Raw genomic sequence first — 17,412 nt, 5'->3', positions numbered from 1 at the left:
CTCAGGTAATCCTCACAGTAACAGACGCTGTGCAGTAGTTATAGTATTATCCTCCCTCTCACAGATTTAGAACAGGGACACAGAAAGAATAAGCAGTGGAGCAAATTCAGATCCAGATTTATGTTTTCCTAGAGCCTATGCTATTATATATATTCCCTTATGGATGCTTCCTGTAATTTTTAGAATAATTCCCAGTTCTACAGCAATATATTTTTTTGAAAGTTTGCCTCTACTATAGTGCTCACTGTTCATTTATTTTCCATTTTAAATTGAATTTTAAGTTTTTATACTTTTTATTTAACATAGTTTCAGACTTTAGAGAAAATAGTGCAGAGAACTTCAATACTTCACCATTTCTTAATACTAATATTTACTACATTTGCTTTATCCTTTCCTACACTGAGACACCCTCTTCCCTTGAATACTTTAGTGTGTATTTCCTTAAAACAATGAAATGTCTTTTCATTGTCTTACCTAACAGTATGATGGTCAAAATCAGGAAATTAATGCTGCTACAATGCTATTATTTAATCCACAGACCTTATTTGTATTTGTCATTTGCCCCAGTAATATCTTTTTAGGCAAAGGAAAATCTAGAATCATGTGTTGCATGCATTTGCCAGATCTCTTCAGTTTCCTTTTATCTGAATGTGTTCTTGAGCCTTTGTTTTGAGTGCTGGATGTATTTATTGCTGCTGAGGCATAGATGCTGTCTTAAGGGATTGAACTAGGACATAGATGTGTGTATGCACACATAAATACCTAGATACCACACACCTCTTCCCTCCCTCACCCCCAATATTTCTGTACAAAACCATGTGGGTTATTCCATACTTATCCCTCCAATCCCAGTCTAACATTACAGGGTTCATTTTCTCTTTCCTTTCCATATGTGTCACTTTATTATCCAACAGGGAGAAACCTGGTTTCTATTATCCATAATATATTTATCTATTTGCTTAGTCCTTGAACATAAGAGTAATTTCAGAATTGTTAGCGTATGCCTCTGAGAAATCAGCTACTAACTGGGGGTCATTTTTTGTTTAGAATTTTATTTACCTGAGGGCTGGGGGCACCTAGTGTTGTGAAATCTGGTTCCCCTCCTTCCTCCCCCTTTCAAAAGTGATTATGTTATTCTTTTGAAGTCTGCTTGGTGTATTAGTTTCTAAGCTGCCATAAGAAAGTACCACAAACTAGGTGGCTTGAAACATCAGAAATTTATTCTCTTACAGTTCTGGCAGCTAGAAGTTGGAAATCAAGGTGTCAGCAGGGTTGGTTCCTTCTGAGAACTCTGAGAAATATGTTTCATGCCTCTCCTCTAGCATCTGGTGATGGCCAGCAATCCTTGGTGGTCTCTGGCTTATCGATGGTTCCAGTGTGCCTCTGCTGTCACACAGCAAGCACCCTGTGACTAAATTTTCCCTTTATATAAGGACATCAGTCATAGAAACCACTGTAAAGGCCCCATCTTAACTTAATACTGCAGAGAAATTATTATTTCCAAATAGGGTCACATTCACAAATACTGGAGGTTAAGACTTCACCATATCTTTTAGGGGGTACAACTCAACCCATGATGCATGGCCAGTTCCTTTGTTTCTGTTTGTATTCATTTTGGGGATGCCTCCCTCATCTTTAATTTTTTTTTTAAGAGTATTTTTCAAGTATGTGAAACTTTAACAAGATTCAGGGACTTGTCATTCTTCTTTTTTATCCTATTCCTACTCATCCCTGGTTGATAACCACTTTATTTGGTCTCCGGTTTTCCATGTTTTGTTGTTTTGTTTTGTTTTACCCAAATGAGCAGACACTTCAGCATTTTCTTATTTTTCTCTTCTTTTCTTTCACAAAAGGTAGCATGCTATATAGATATTCTTTTGAATTTTGCCCCTTTCATTTAACAGTATGTCTGGGAAATCATTCCACATTAGTTGCTAAATATCTTTTCTCATTCTGCATAGTACTCCATCATATGGAGTATACCATAGTTAGTCACTATACTATGTGTGAGCATTTAGGTGGATTCAGATATGTTGCATTTACAAATAATGCTGTTTATAAAATTTGTATTATCCATATTGAGAAATGCTACTACATGGATGAACTCAGAAACATTTATGCTAAATGAAAGAAGTCAGACACAATAGGTCAAATATTGTATAGTTCCATTTCTATGAAATATACAGCATAAGTAAGTCTATAGAGACAGAAAGCAGATTTGTGGTTGCCAGAAGTTGAGGGGAGAGGGGAATTAGGTATGAGGTCTCTTTTGGGGGGTGATAAAAATGTTTTGGAACTAGATAGAGGTAATGGTGACACAACATTGTGAATGTACTAAATGCACTGAATTGTACACTTTGTTTTATAGGTTTCACCTCAATAAAAACTATGTATTATCCATATAATTAAAATAGCCTCTTAATTGCTTTTTCTCATTGGTGTTGGTGCTCTTGACATTTCAGCCATGGGATAGTGCACCTTCAGATACTTCCCCAAAAGAACAAACCCTGAAGTTTACCATTTTAATGACAGTTTGTATGAAGTATATATTTTCTGTTCACACCTTTTTTTGGTCTCCCCATCAGACTTCAATTTTCTTTACCTCCTCTGTTTTTCATTTTGCAGAGTTATGTTTTGTTTTTCTGTTACATTGGAGAAAGTTAAAGTCTAATGATGCTGGAGCTAAAGTAGCTATGTGGGAAAATAGGGGCATGATCTAGGAAGGGAGTGGGTCATAAAGGATGGAAGCTAGGAGAATACTTAGGGCCGTGTTGTATACCATGATACTTTCTGTTCCATGTCAAAACATTTAGAGCTGTGGGTCATAGAAGGTTATTAGAAAGAAGACTAATACTTAGTCTATATTTTAAAAGATAACTGGCAGTAATGTGGCAAATGTACTGAAATTTAACTGGAAGACCAGTTAAGAGGTATATTGAGAAGGGTATTGGGTTCAGATATTTGCTTTAACAAAGAAAACCAAAATAAAGTGAGCTAAACAAGATAGACATTTCTTTCTCTCTCATGTAACAGTTCTGGGGTGAGCCCAAGGTGTAGTTCAGTTCTGTTCCATGAGGTCATTCAAGAATGCATGTTCCTTCCATTTTATGCCATCACTTGGTAGAGTGCTCATTCATCTGTTTATGTGAAGCTAGGTCACTGATGTGTCCATCTTTAGCTTGCCAGAAGAGAGAGAGGTGTTTGTTTTGTTTTGTTTTTAATTGAAGTGTAGTTGATTTACAGTGCTGTGTTAGTTTCTGGACAGCATGGTGATTGAAATATACATACATATATTCTTTTTCACTATAGGTTAATACAAGCTATTGAATATAGTTCCCTGTGCTATATAGGAGGTCCTTTTTATCTGTTTTGTATATAGTAATTTGTATCTACTAATCCCAGACTCCTAATTTATCCCTTACCTCCCTCTCTTCCCTCTTTGGTAATCATAAGTTTGTTTATAGAGACAAGTATTTTAAGGCAAGCAGTTTTTCTTTTAAGGAAGTGAGGTTGAAAGCTACACACCAATTTTGCTCATCTTTTGTTGCCAGAATCTAAGTTACATGGGCACACAGATGCAAGAGAGGTTAGGAAATGTGGTCTTTAGCTACATGGCCAAGAAGGAAAGAGTGGCTGTTGGAGGCACACGTGGTAGTCTACCCCAAGAGGTGATTTGAGTGTTGTTATGAGGATTTGAGCCAAGGTAGTTGTAGTAGGGCTGGAATTGAGAGGCATTTAGGAGGTAGACCGAAGAGAGAGAATGTATTTCCATTCATTTGAGACATGTTATGAGGTGTTTAGAGATTGTGTAGATACGTACAGTTGTCAGTTTGCAGGTTTGGAGCTCAGTGGAGAGGTCTTGGCTGGAGGCATGGATTTGGAAATCATTGGTTTTTGGTAGCAGTTGCAGTTGGAGAATTTCAAAACAAAAGAGGAGGTCAGTAGGATCAAATGCTGCTGAAATTCAAGTAGAATGAGAATTGTTAAGAGGCTTTTGATTTGGCTCTTAGAATGACATGGACCTTTGCAAGAGTAATTTCAGCAGAGTCATGGGATGACAGATTGTAGTGGGTTGAGGAATGAATGGAAGTTATGAAAAAGAAACAAAGCTCAGACTATTACTCGAAGAAATTTGACTGTGAAAACAAGTAGGGGGACTGGTTTAATATGGGAGACACAGCGTAAAGGGCAGGTTTTTTTAACTTTTAAGTCTACCCAAGAAATAGAAATAAAAGCAAGAATAAACAAAGGGGACCTCATTAAACTTAAAAGCTTTTGCACAGCAAAGGAAACCATAAGCAAAACAAAATGACAACCTATGGAATGGGAGAAAATTTTTGCAAAAGTTGAAACTGACAAAGACTTGATCTCCAGAATATATAAGCAGAAAGAGGCTGGAGGAGTAACTCTCCCAGACTTCAGACAATACTATAGAGCTACAGTCATCAAGACAGCATGGTATTGGTACAAAAACAGACATATAGACCAATGGAACAGAATAGAGAGCCCAGAAATGAACCCACAAACTTTTGGTCAACTAATCTTCGACAGAGGAGGCAAGAATATACAATGGAACAAAGACAGTCTCTTCAGCAAATGGTGTTGGGAAAACTGGACAGCAGCATGTAAAACAATGAAGCTAGAACACTCCCTTACACCATATACAAAAATCAACTCAAAATGGATCAAAGAGTTAAACATAAGACAAGATACAATAAACCTCCTAGAGGAAAACATAGGCAAAACATTATCTGACATACATTTCAAAAATTTTCTCCTAGAAGAAATAAAAGCAAGAACAAACAAATGAGACCTAATGAAACTTACAAGCTTCTGCACAGCAAAGGAAACCAGAAGTAAAACAAGAAGACAACCTATGGAATGGGAGAAAATTTTTGCAAATGAAACCGACAAAGGCTTGATCTCCAGAATATATAAGCAGCTCATACGACTCAATAAGAAAAAAATAAACAACCCAATCCAAAAATGGGCAGAAGATCTAAACAAGCAATTCTCCAAGGAAGACATACAAATGATCAAAAGGCACATGAAAAAATGCTCGATATCACTAATTATCAGAGAAATGCAAATCAAAACTACAGTGAGGTATCACCTCACACCAGTCAGAATGGCCATCATTCAAAAATCCACAAATGACAAATGCTGGAGAGGCTGTGGAAGAAAGGGGAACCCTCCTACACTGCTGGTGGGAATGCAGTTTGGTGCAGCCACTATGGAAAACAGTGTGGAGATTCCTCAAAAGACTAGGAATAGACTTACCATATGACCCAGGAATCCCACTCCTGGGCTTGTTTCCAGAAGGAAATCTACTTCAGGATGACACCTGCACCCCAGTGTTCATAGAAGCACTATTTACAATAGCCAAAACATGGAAACAGCCTAAATGTCCATCAACAGGTGACTGGATAAAGAAGAGGTGGTATATTTATACAATGGAATACTACTCAGCCATAAAAACTGACAACATAATGCCATTTGCAGCAACATGGATGCTCCTGGAGAATGTCATTCTAAGTGAAGTAAGCCAGAAAGAGAAATAAAAATACCATATGAGATCGCTCATATGTGGAATCTAAAAAACAAAAACAAGCAAACAAACAAACAAAAACAAAGCGTAAATACAGGACAGAAATAGACTCATAGACAGAGAATACAGACTTGTGGTTGCCAGGGGGGCGGAGGGTGGGAAGGGATAGACTGGGATTTCAGAATTGTAGAATGGATAAACAAGATTATACTGTATAGCACAGGGAAATATACATGAAATGTTATGGTAGCTCACAGAGAAAAAATTTGACAATGAGTGTGTATGTGTCCATGTATGACTGAAAAATTGTGCTGAACACTGGAATTTGACACAACATTGTAAAATGATTATAAATCAATAAAAAATGTTTAAAAAAATTAAAAAGCAAAACAAACAAAAAACAACAAGATCCTATTGTATACCACAGGGAAGAATATTCAATACCTTGCAAAAAAAAAAAAAAAAGACTAGGAATAGACTTACCATATGACCCAGTAATCCCACCCCTGGGCATATATCCAGAAGGAACCCTAATTCAGAAAGACACCAGCACCCCAATGTTCATAGCAGCAATATTTACAATAGCCAAGTCATGGAAACAGCCTAAATGTCCATTGACAGATGACTGGATAAAGAAGATGTGGTATATTTATACAGTGGAATACTATTCAGTCATTAAAATGACAACATAATGCCATTTGCAGCAACATGGATGTCCCTGGAGAATGTGATTCTAAATGAAGTAAGCCAGAAAAAGAAAGAAAAATACCATACGATACCACTCATATGTGGAATCCAAAAAAAAAAAAGACAAATAAATACAAAACAGAAACAGATTCATAGACATAGAATACTAGCTTGTGGTTGCCAGCGGGGAATGGGGTAGGAAGGGACGGACTGGGAGTTCGATATCTGTAGATACTGACAGATATATATAAAATAGATAAACAAGTTTATGCTGCATAGCACAGGGAAATATATACAAGATCTTGTGGTAGCTCATGGTGAAAAAGAATGAAAATGAATGTATGTATATTCATGTATGACTGAAAAATTGTGCTGTACACCGGAAATTGATACACCATTGTAAACTGACTACAACTCAATAAAATTTAAAAAAGAAAAAATAATAAAGTCTGAACTTGTTTGTAGGCTATAAGGCAAACGTGAGTGGTAATAGGGAGAAGAAAGGCATCAAAAATAATACAGATGATGGAGCAAGGCTCTGAGGGGGGTTTGGAAGGAGCTAGGATCAGGAGGTGCCTCTTGAAAGAAAGTACCTCTGTTGGGGATCACATATTTGTAGGGCCAAGAGTGGGCACAAATATACATTAGCTTTAGTAAAGGTTGAGGAGAAGGTAATGAAAAATCTTAACAACAGGGCCTCCATTTTCTCAGATGTAAGAAGCTAGGTCCTTAGCTGAGAATGAAGTGGGGATGGGTAGGTGTTATATCTGAAGGGTAATGGAAATGACTGTTGTTTTAAGAGCCATTGTAGAGAACAGAAGGAACTGGTTAACAGTGATGGGACTGTTGTGTAGTGTTATATGCCTAATTGAAGTTAGACATAAACCATTTTTATTCTGCTCATTAACGTAGCTATGCTACTGTTCAAGAGCTGTCAATAGAACATCACCTAAAAACAATGTCATCAATTTTCACCTATTGAAAGAGCTTTTCTCAAGAAATTCAAGTTACAGAGAAATTGGTGTTAAGGGAACTAGACAAGATAATACTCCAGGGCAGGCAAACTTGTATCTATTTTAAAAACTGTTTGTTAGTGAATTTCCTATTCTGTTATGTTAATTATGCACCCATGTTACCAGAGTCTCAGAGGATAACAAGCTTATATTCATAAATTTATCTTCAGCCTTACTCATAAAGTGGGTAAAAAAAAAAAAATCTGAGCAACCCTAAGACAGATGTTTAATGAGACAGAAGTACTTTTATGGAAAAGAGAAAAGTAGTGCCCAGATATGTCACTTCATAATCTCATCCTCCTGATGGGTCTTCTTGACTCCAAATGTGTAATGCAACCAATGATTTCTGGTATTTTACTTGAAATGCTGCTAATACAAATTTAACATTTATTACACTCTCATAATGTACCAGTTTCCATTTAAGACTTGGTTCTAACAAAGCTTACATTTTCTTGATGTTTTATAAATTACACTGTAGTCCCAGATGTCTTCACATTGAAATATTAACCTATGCTTGCTACCTTTGTATTTTTTATGATAGCCATTCTAACAGGTATGAGGTGATTTCTCCCTGTAGTTTGATTTGCATTTCGCTGATGATTAATGATGTTGAGCACCTTCTCATACACCTGTTGGCCATTTGTATGTCTTCCTTAGAAAAATGTCTGTTTGGTTCCTCTGCCTACTTTAAAATCAAATTGTTTGGGGTTTTGTTGCTGTTAATTTCTGTGAGTTTTTAATGTTTTTTGGATATTAACTCCTTATCAGGTGTATGATTTTCAGGTATTTTTTTCCCATTATGTTGAGTGCCTTTTCATTTTCTTGGTGATGCAGAAGCTTGTTAGTTTTTTATCATACAAAAGACAATGCATAAATGTTGGTGAGGATGTGGAGAGAAAGGAACCCTTGTGCACTGTTAGTGGGAATGTAAACTAGTATAGCCACTATAGAAGACAGTATAAAGATTCCTTAAAAAATTAAAAATAAAATTGCCATATGATCCAGCAATCCAGACTTCTGAGTATATATCCAAAGGATATGAAAGAATATCGAAGTGATACGTGTACTCCCATAGTCATTGTAGGATTATTCCCAATAGCCAAGATAGGAAACAGCCTAAGTGTCTGTCTGTGGATAAGTGGATAAAGAAGATATGGTGTGTGTGTGTGTGTGTGTGTGTGTGTGTGTGTGTGTGTGTGTATACACACGAATATTATTCAACCAAGAGGGAAAACGAAACCCTACCATTTGCAACAACATGAATAGGCCTTAAGGGCATTATGGCAAGTGAGATAAACTAGCACGTTAAATGAGTAAATGAACCTCACTGGGGCACTCCCCAGTGTTCCTCAAAACCAGTATGTCTGCCCAAATTGGATATCTTTCTTAGAGAAATTGCTGCATAATAAACAAACCAAAAGATAAATCAGCAAATAAAGTCTTTTCTGAAGAGCGTAATGTATAATCAGTTTAATTAGCAAGCAATTCTTCACACACTGACATAAAATGGAGACAGGAATCTCAACTAACTGAGAAAGTAAAAATCTGGCCATTTATCGGGCTGGAATAACAGACAGATAAAACCTCAAACATAACAGGAAACAGTGTTTCTCCCAAGAGTGGGAGAACTGTGTAGTATCATAACAAACTGTCTTTGAGTGACTGTAGCTTGCTTATTCACTGAACAACCTTGTTCTTGAAAACCAGACTATTGGAAACTTGACTTGTGTGTAATTATATCAGCACGAATAAAGCATCCCACTCTTGCCTGGAGAATCTAAGTCTTTTTGACATAGAGTAGCAGTCTTGATTTATAACTGAGACACACAGCTTCGGATAAGGGGTTTCTGGACACAGCATCCACATCTGTCTTAACCTTATAGTTGCTAAGGAAAGAGAACCTTGGTTCAGGTTGCAGTACATTTCTGAAGTGGACCCCTTTACACATAGCTCTGCTTTGCTCTAAGCCTATCAAAACACTGCTTCATGTAAATTTCTTGTAGATGCCACTCTTTGCCAAATCTTACAACTCTCTTTTCCTTTGTTTTGTGAGATGGCCCAAGTTCCCCCTGGCGTGCAGTCTTCCTTGTTGCAGTGGGTCAGTAAACCTACTTTTGTCAGACTGCAGGCTTCTTCTTGTGGTCCTCGGGCTGCTGAGGCTAACACACTGCCAACTCTTGAGACTTTTAAAAGAAAATTAAAAACAGATCCAGATGAGAACTTGTGGCAGAGCTTGCTAATAGAATAAAACTCACAGACACGTACTTTCAGGCTTCACTTTTAAGTTCTTATAAGGTGTTATCTTTTTTCTCTTTTTGTGTTTTAGAGTCGGAATTTTAGAGCCATAACATGCTTTTTAGGTCATCTATCTAGATAGTTGTTAGATTATTACAACCTTCAAAATTTGGGGCATTAACCTGGTGTTAGGGAAGTATTACTTGAACAATCTCTTAAGCCTAAGTCTTCCATTTCATACGGCTGAAATGTAGGGACAGCGTTTGTAATTTATCCAAGGTCACACATCTTATTTGTAGATCTGATTCCTCTGACTCTTGAGCCATTGTTCTTTAGTTTTTCATGCCAGAAAATAGTATTTAATTAAGGTTACTTGTAAGTACTCACTTGTGGTGTTGTTTACAACAGTAGTTATTAAAGTAGGCTATAAATGCTGACAGATAACACTGATTAATTAGGTAGCAACTCATGGGAGAAACTGTTCTAAATGGGGAAACTCATTCCTTTTCCAACACAATGAAAAATACTCAGAATTGATGAGCAGGGAAAATCATAGGGACAAAATAGGGTATTATGTTTTGTTTCCATGAGAGCAATGTTTATTAAATTGTAAAGCAAAAATTTTACAGTGTGACTAGGTACCAGTGAGACCCCCTTCCACTATTTTTTCATGGATCTCCAAAGTTAAATGTTATCAGTCTTCTTTCCTGTCACCTTTTGACATTAGTTTTTTCTGTCCTGAGGAGTAGGAGAGGTGCTTTCTCCCCCTTTGCCTTGCGTCAGTGACAAGACAGGAGGGAAATGATTTATCTAGTCCTCTTTCTATCTCCCTAGAGAACGTTAATAGATCCCTTACCCTCAGTTGTTTATTCAGTGCTGCTGTGTGTTTACTGTCATCATGAAGAGAGTCATTGTTACATCATTTATGATCATTACTTTTCAAAGGTTAATCATGGACTGCTTTGCCAAAGCAATAAAGGACTATTTAGTATATCTACAATTTCTCCCTCCTTCCCTACCATGTTCAGTGATTTAGCTTCAAAAGTATTTATTTAGTATTCAGTTTACTTAGAACAGAAGATACAAAGACATGGTTCTTGCCTTCAGGGAGCTTGTTACCCAATGTGAAAACTAACCAGAATGCTTGTGTAAGTAGCCTAACTGCAGGGAATCACCTGTTGAGCAAACAGTGTGTTTACAAGTGATGGTGCTGATACTAAGGAATGGTAGTGGCTTTGACTAGAAAGACTTGACCAATTCACAGGTATTTGAATAGGTGGCTTTGACTGTTACGTGTGAAATACTCTATTTAGGGGCTATCTAGGCAAGACTCCATGCGAAAGGACACTAATTGGACAGAGGAACTAAAATATCCTGATTGAGTTGGTGAGTTCCATAGAGGTGGTGAGGTTCATTTCACTTGCGGTAATTTAAAAAGGACCAGTTCTGCCGAGTCTTTAAGGCTGGCTAGAATTTTGCTGGGAGAGTAGGAGAATGGAGAGTATTTCATATGAGGATAATGTGAAAGCAAAGATGTTGTTGACTTACTCTGCCTGTTTGGGAAATGGTAGTTTCATTTAACTAGACTGGTACACTCTGCTTGGGCATAGTAGGAAATAAGACATGAAAAGTAGAGTGATGATAATTGATAGAAAATCGTAAATGCTAGCCCAAAGATTTAGACTTTACCCTACGGATAGTAGGATTTTTTTAAATAGGTTAGTAACATGGTCAGTGTACACAGGACAGATTGGAGAAGAGAGACCCTTGTGGTAAGAAGACATTCCTATTACAACATCCACACTTGAGTAGTATGGAAGGCAGGTACAGGCAGGATTTTAGGGTGACAGAATAGGACTTAAGATGTAATTGACTGGTGACAAGGGATAAGGAAGGGGTACAGTCCGTGTCACCGTTGGAGGCAGGCATATGTCAAAATTGAGTTTATGAGAATAATTTTGCCATACAGTTTTGAATTTAGGGAATGGTAGTTTCATGAGTTTTACTTGGTTGTGGTTTATGCCTATATAGCTTCAAAAACAGCTCAAGAACCACTAGAAAACTTTATTTTAAGATAAGTGTTGTGAGAGAAAACCGGAACATCCACAAACTTGAAGCATCTCAAAATAAGAACTAGCCCTAAACAATACTGTGGTTTTTGTTGGTAAGTCTGGTAAAAATAGAAGTTTTGCCCATGTATTCTTCACTTGGTTTAAAATCTATTCCATGCATTATTTTTCCTTTTTCTGTTATTACTCCAGAAACATTTTTAAACCTATTACAGATCTACTTTACACAGAGAGACTCTAGATATGCTGCCATAATTTTTAATAAGTAGGAAGGATATAATCAAGAGAACTCATACTGGGAGTTCACTTCTGTGTTATGAGTACCTGCCTTATTTTGGATCTTACTTTGGACTTAGATAAATAAACTGTTAAATAGACCAAAATGGTAATGCTGCCTCGCAGCCAATAGTTCTGTTTCGATAGCTTCACCATATTTATCTAACAACAGTGTTTCTATAATTATTTGCTTTATTGGGTTTTTTGGCTTGTTTTTTAAAAAATATGAGTAGATAGTTTATTAATTCAAAGTGCTTATGTTATTGATGAGAAGAGTAGATCTTACAAACTTAGTACAACTGACGGCAGTGAAAATAATTAGGCATACCAGAAAGGCAGCCAGTTGGATATTAATTTAAGATTATTATTTTGTCAAAGAAAAAGTAAAGAATTGTACGAAATGTTGAAAATACAGTGGTTATCAGTTTGTATCTAAAAGGGAAGGAGGTGTTAGGGATTGAATGTTCTGCTGTTGTTTTCAGGGAAAGACCTACCCCTTAACCATTCTCTGTTAGAGGGACAGTCTCTTGTTTGTTAATCCACTAAAACATTTGTGAAGCACCTACTATAGTTCGGACAACTTTTTCATAAATCGATGGTAATAATTCTATCAGTTAAAATAATCAGTTTATCAGTTAATTAATCAGTTAATTATCAGTTTAGGATACTGTTTACTGTAATAACTAAACTAGAACATATCAGTGGAAATTTTATTTCAGCTTTATGTAATAGTTTAGCAGATGAGATGTTCAGCTTTCTTTTGATGACTTGGGGACCCAGACTTAATTTTCTGGGGCCTCACAGTGTCATGTAGCCAGCTGATAGGCAAAGAAATAGTGGGAAAAGGACACATTATTTTTGCTAACATGCCATTGGCGAGAACTGGTCTCTTGGGCACATCACGTTGACTGGGAATTGTTGTCTTTTGGCTGAATAATTGCCTCCCACAAATAACTTCCACAATGTGGAAGGGACAGCATGGATTATTTGTGAATGGCTGGCCGGCTCTGCCACAGTAATAATGTTGATAGGAATTGGGCATTGGTTTCCTGTGGCTGCTGTAGTAAAGTACCACAAACTTAATGCCTTGAAACAGCACAGATTTATTCTCTTAAAGTTCTGGAATTTAGAAGTCCAGAGTTTCATCAGGTCAAGATTAAAGTGTTAGCAAGGCTTCACTTCCTCCTTGTACTCTAAGGGAGAATGTTATTTCCTTGCCTTTTCTAGCTTCTAGAGCTGCATTCCTTGCATTCCTTCATTCTTGGCCTCTTCCTCCATCTTTAAAGCCAGCAGCACAGCATCTTGCTCCTTGCCTCCTTATAGTCAAGTCTCCCTCTGCCTCCTCTTACAAGAACACTTGTAATTACATTTAGGGCCTACCAAGATAATGCAGGATTATCTCCCCATCTCAAGATCCTTAATTTAATCACATTTGCAAACAACCATCCCCTTCGCCCCGCCTACATGGTAACATTCACAGGTTTCAGAGATTAGGGCCTGGATACTTCTGGGGCCATAATTCAGCCCACTGCAGATGGTTAACATTTATTAGATGCTTAATAAGTGTCATGTTTATTCTGAGAATTTTGTATGTAGAAGTTTATATTTTTCTGCCTGTTTACATGGTTTATTCATGATCTACTCTACTTGCAGACTTGCCTGTTTTCCTCAGTTAAGTTTTGTTTTTATTTTTACCATTTTCTGGAAGATACATTCTTCACATTAGTGTCTAAAACTTTCATCAAAAAATCCTAGACTCTCAGAATTGGAAAGAATTTTGAGATTTTCTAGTCTAACCATTCTGCTTTACAGTGTTCAATTAGGTATGTTAGGATTTTTTTTTGGAGGGCAGGTGCTGTTACTTTATTCTTTCAAGTATATTTCTATTGAGCTTTGAAGAATGTCCTTTAAATCTACTATTAGCCTTCTTTGGATTATTAATGTCTCAAACTGCTTTCTTTTTTCCTACCGTTTTTCAGTTACCTTTAAAAATCAAGTTGTGGATTTTTTCCTCACAAAAATATTGAATTTAATAATTTGGCCATTCTCATAATCATGTGGAGATAACATGATAGGACAAAAGGGATGCACTTTGGATCAACAACATTTCATAGAAAAGAGGTAGTTGAAGGCCACTCATAGGTTTTAGTAAAAGCACAGGAGTAGCAAATAAACAGTTGTATAAAACATACTAATAACTAGATGAAATTAAACCAAAAGCAAATGCTCCTGATTTAGAGTTATCATGTATAGGAACTTTGCACTGTCATAGATTCATTCAGGCAGCAGTTCTACTGTTTGCATATTGGGTGCTAGAGGACATAACATTCCAGTGAGGACATAGACTTACAGACATCGAGGTAGTGTCATGAGGGCTAGGATTCATACAAAGATCACTGTAGACATGATGCTTGCAGGTGTGAATAACAGAAACCACAGCTCAAGATGGCTTTTAAATAATATAGGGAGTTTATTGGTCATGTATAAGAATATCTAAAAATTACAGAGGCAGATGAGGCTTCCTGCAGTAGCTCAGCCACTTCATCACATGCCTTCCTCCTTCCCCCGTTTTCCTGTTTCTCCTCGTGCTTTCTGCAGATCAGCTTCATTCTAAAGCTGGCTCCCTTTGAGGTTGGATGGTGACCACTGACAACTTCAGGGCTGCCCCAGGAAGAGAGCTGCTGTCCTCTAACCATCAAACTAAAGTCCTAAAGTTCTCTCTGACTAGAGCAACTTTGATCTCATGTGACCCTTTCACTGGATTGGGGAAAAGTATAATTAAGAAGCAAGTGAAAAAAGCAAAATTTAGAACTTTCAAAGTATTTAGTATATCCCTGAAAAATGATATTAGTCTCATTATGGCTTTATTATTTCTACCTTGGAGTTTTCTTAATATACTGAAAATCAGCAATTCTTACTGGTGGGATGTGAACCCAGAAGAGGATCCTAGTTTAATGATTTTCTTTTGAAATTTTGGAGGCATAAAAATGTCCTATTCTCCCTTTGGAGATCTTTGATTTTGTACTTATTTCATTGCAGAAAATAAGAATCTGACATACTGTCTCTTCTCCATTACTTCTTCTCTTGTAACTGGGATAGTAAGGTGGGTTTTGATCTTGAATTCAAATGGTTCTTGGTTAGGCTATTTCATGCCTCAGTTACATTTACAGTAGGAACATACCAAGGCCAGAAATGTCAGAGCTTGCCATAACAGCCTCTTATTTATGATTTGAGATTTATTTTGGAAAATCTTCTTTACTTTGCCACTAATGTACATTTAATCAGGCTATTCATAGTATACAATGCTTTAAAAAACTGAACTAGATACAAAGCTACTTTGATTTAAGTGTAAACACTTCCATGTGTTCTATTTCTGCATAGTCTCTGGTTTACCACATTTGCATTCATGCACTTCTGTTTCTCTCTATGACAAGTGTTCATTCAAGAGCCATAGCATGTGATAGTGCTATAGGATTGCCAGATCTTATCTTGAAGGATTTGGGCAGAGAGGAGTAAAATGAGAGAGATTATTTGCTAATAGTCTGACCAGGCTTAAATACAATCCCATTCTGTATTCCAGCATAGCTGGAACAAGGCACTCAAATACAGGATAGGCCTGGGTATGTGGGCCATCTGGTAACCCAGTGCTGGTAGAGAACAGGCTTGTCAGCTCTACAAAGAGAACTGTTGAGGTACATTTGATATTCTTGGTCTATAAGGGTTCCTGCCCTAACTTAAAAAAGAATTACTTCTTTGTGCAAAATTATACTAAATATTATCTAGTAATAAAGTAAAACATGCATGTTTTCTAGTGAATTATATGATGATTATGTCCAAGGCATAATAGTAGTAAAAGCAAGTGCTTACCTAGTGCTTACTCTGTGTCGGATGACGTTCTAAGCGTTTTATATACATTAGCCCATTTAACCCTTCCAACAGCCCTGTGAGATGGGTTATTATTATTTTTATCCCCATTTTACAGAGGCAGAAATTGGCACAAAGAGGTCAGGCAGCTTGCCCAAGTTCACACAACTTAATAGGACAAAGTTGGGATTTGAAATCCACATAGTCTGGGAATAGAGTTTATGCTTTTAATCACTGAACTTTCTGTCAGGCAAGGACTGAAATTGTCATTAAAAGTAATATCAACATTATTTATTATGTTTTGAAACAAATTGACATTTTGAAGTTGACCTCCTAAATACTCAACATGCTTATTTTTTATTCTAGGAGAAGACTTTGCAGTTGTGCAGCAAGAAATTATTATGATGAAAGACTGTAAACACCCAAATATTGTTGCTTATTTTGGAAGCTATCTCAGGTACATTGTTTGTTTCCCTTATGAAAATGAGTAATGATTTCCATCACCTAATTCACTTAACAAAATAAAGTTAGCTCTAATACCATGTTTCGTAGTTTTCTTCATGCTTTGAAGGTATTTTCATACGAGTGGAATTTTTGTTTATGACCTCTTTATGTTAATTCTGTAACCAGTATCACAGCCTGTGATTTGTCTGTCATACCCTTGGGAATTCTGGATGTGGTTTCAGTGAGGAAGCTGGCTAGTAAAAACTGACTTTCATGGTTAGTCTTCCTGTGGTAGACTAGAGATCTAAATATGCCATTCTGTTGCCCCTTTCTCCTAGACTTGGGTGAATTTAGGAAGTATATCTGCTGTTTTTATTAGAACCTTTTTTTCTTTTGTGCTTCCAGCCTCAGAGTATTGCATCATCCCTTTCCTTCATTTGGTCCAAAGGACTAGAAACTATAATTATTGCACTAACATCTTATTTTCCCAGATCCTAAAGTGAACTTAGAAAGACTGAATTTGCCGCCTCTTGTTTTGGTTTGGCAGGACCAAGCCAAGTTCCCCAGGTCATATTCCCCAGGCGAATGACCTCAGGGTCAAATCTTGTGTTTCCATTCAATTATGAGTTGAACACTGTGAACTTGTTATTTTTGAGGTTCCTTCTATAGGAGGAGAATTGGAGAATGTTTTCTTATGTATGTAAATACTGCTCTGTTTGTTTCCCAACAAAATGACCCTACTTAGACTCATTTGGGAGAAGCATTATAAAATTTTCTTCCCCCAAAGGCAAACAGGTCTTTTTTAAAAGAGTTTTTGTGTTTCCTCAGGGACATTGAACTGAGTATTTCTCAAACATGATCAGGATCTTCTAGAAGTATGGGACTATGCAAAGCCTAATGTTAAAAAAGAATATTCAAAATATAATCAGTATAGCCCCATCCATTTACATAGCAGCCTTGGTGTGATGAAATGAGCATAGTCTTTTTGCCACAGAGACAATAGTGTAGTTGGTAGTTTAGAGCTTGGGTTCTGGAGTTGGATTGTTCAAGTTGGTTGAGTCCTGACTCCATCACTTACTAACTTTGTGACTTACAGCAAATTACTTAACCACTAACCACTCTGTGCCTCCATTTCCTCATCTGTAAAATGAGGATAATAATAATAGATACATGATGTGATAGCTATAAGGGTAATGGGTAAATACAAGTAAAGTGTTAAGAAGAGTGATTAGAACATAATAAATTCTCTGTAAATGTTAATTACTATTACTATGAT

At 36.8% G+C, this 17,412-nt stretch overlaps 1 protein-coding gene across 4 annotated transcripts in view; it reads left to right on the top strand.

Moving 5' to 3' along the window:
• The window catches only part of MAP4K3 (mitogen-activated protein kinase kinase kinase kinase 3), a 155,582-nt gene that overhangs the window by 57,051 nt on the left and 81,119 nt on the right, over positions 1 to 17,412 (top strand). For 3 of the 4 annotated variants that reach the window (XR_012511878.1, XM_074378754.1, XM_074378755.1), the window contains exon 3: positions 16,059 to 16,149. The exons of the other annotated variant lie outside the window; for it this stretch is intronic. Coding sequence is in view for 2 of the 3 variants with exons in the window: in XM_074378754.1 (XP_074234855.1) it covers positions 16,059 to 16,149 (91 nt within the window). In the remaining variant the exon portion in view is untranslated. The remainder of the gene's footprint in view (positions 1 to 16,058; positions 16,150 to 17,412) is intronic. 4 annotated transcript variants of the gene reach the window in all.

Source organism: Camelus bactrianus, chromosome 15, assembly GCF_048773025.1.
Source record: "Camelus bactrianus isolate YW-2024 breed Bactrian camel chromosome 15, ASM4877302v1, whole genome shotgun sequence".
Taxonomy (NCBI): Eukaryota; Metazoa; Chordata; class Mammalia; order Artiodactyla; family Camelidae; genus Camelus; species Camelus bactrianus.
Note: the sequence above shows the minus strand (reverse complement) of the source record. Positions and strands in the feature narration are given on the sequence as shown.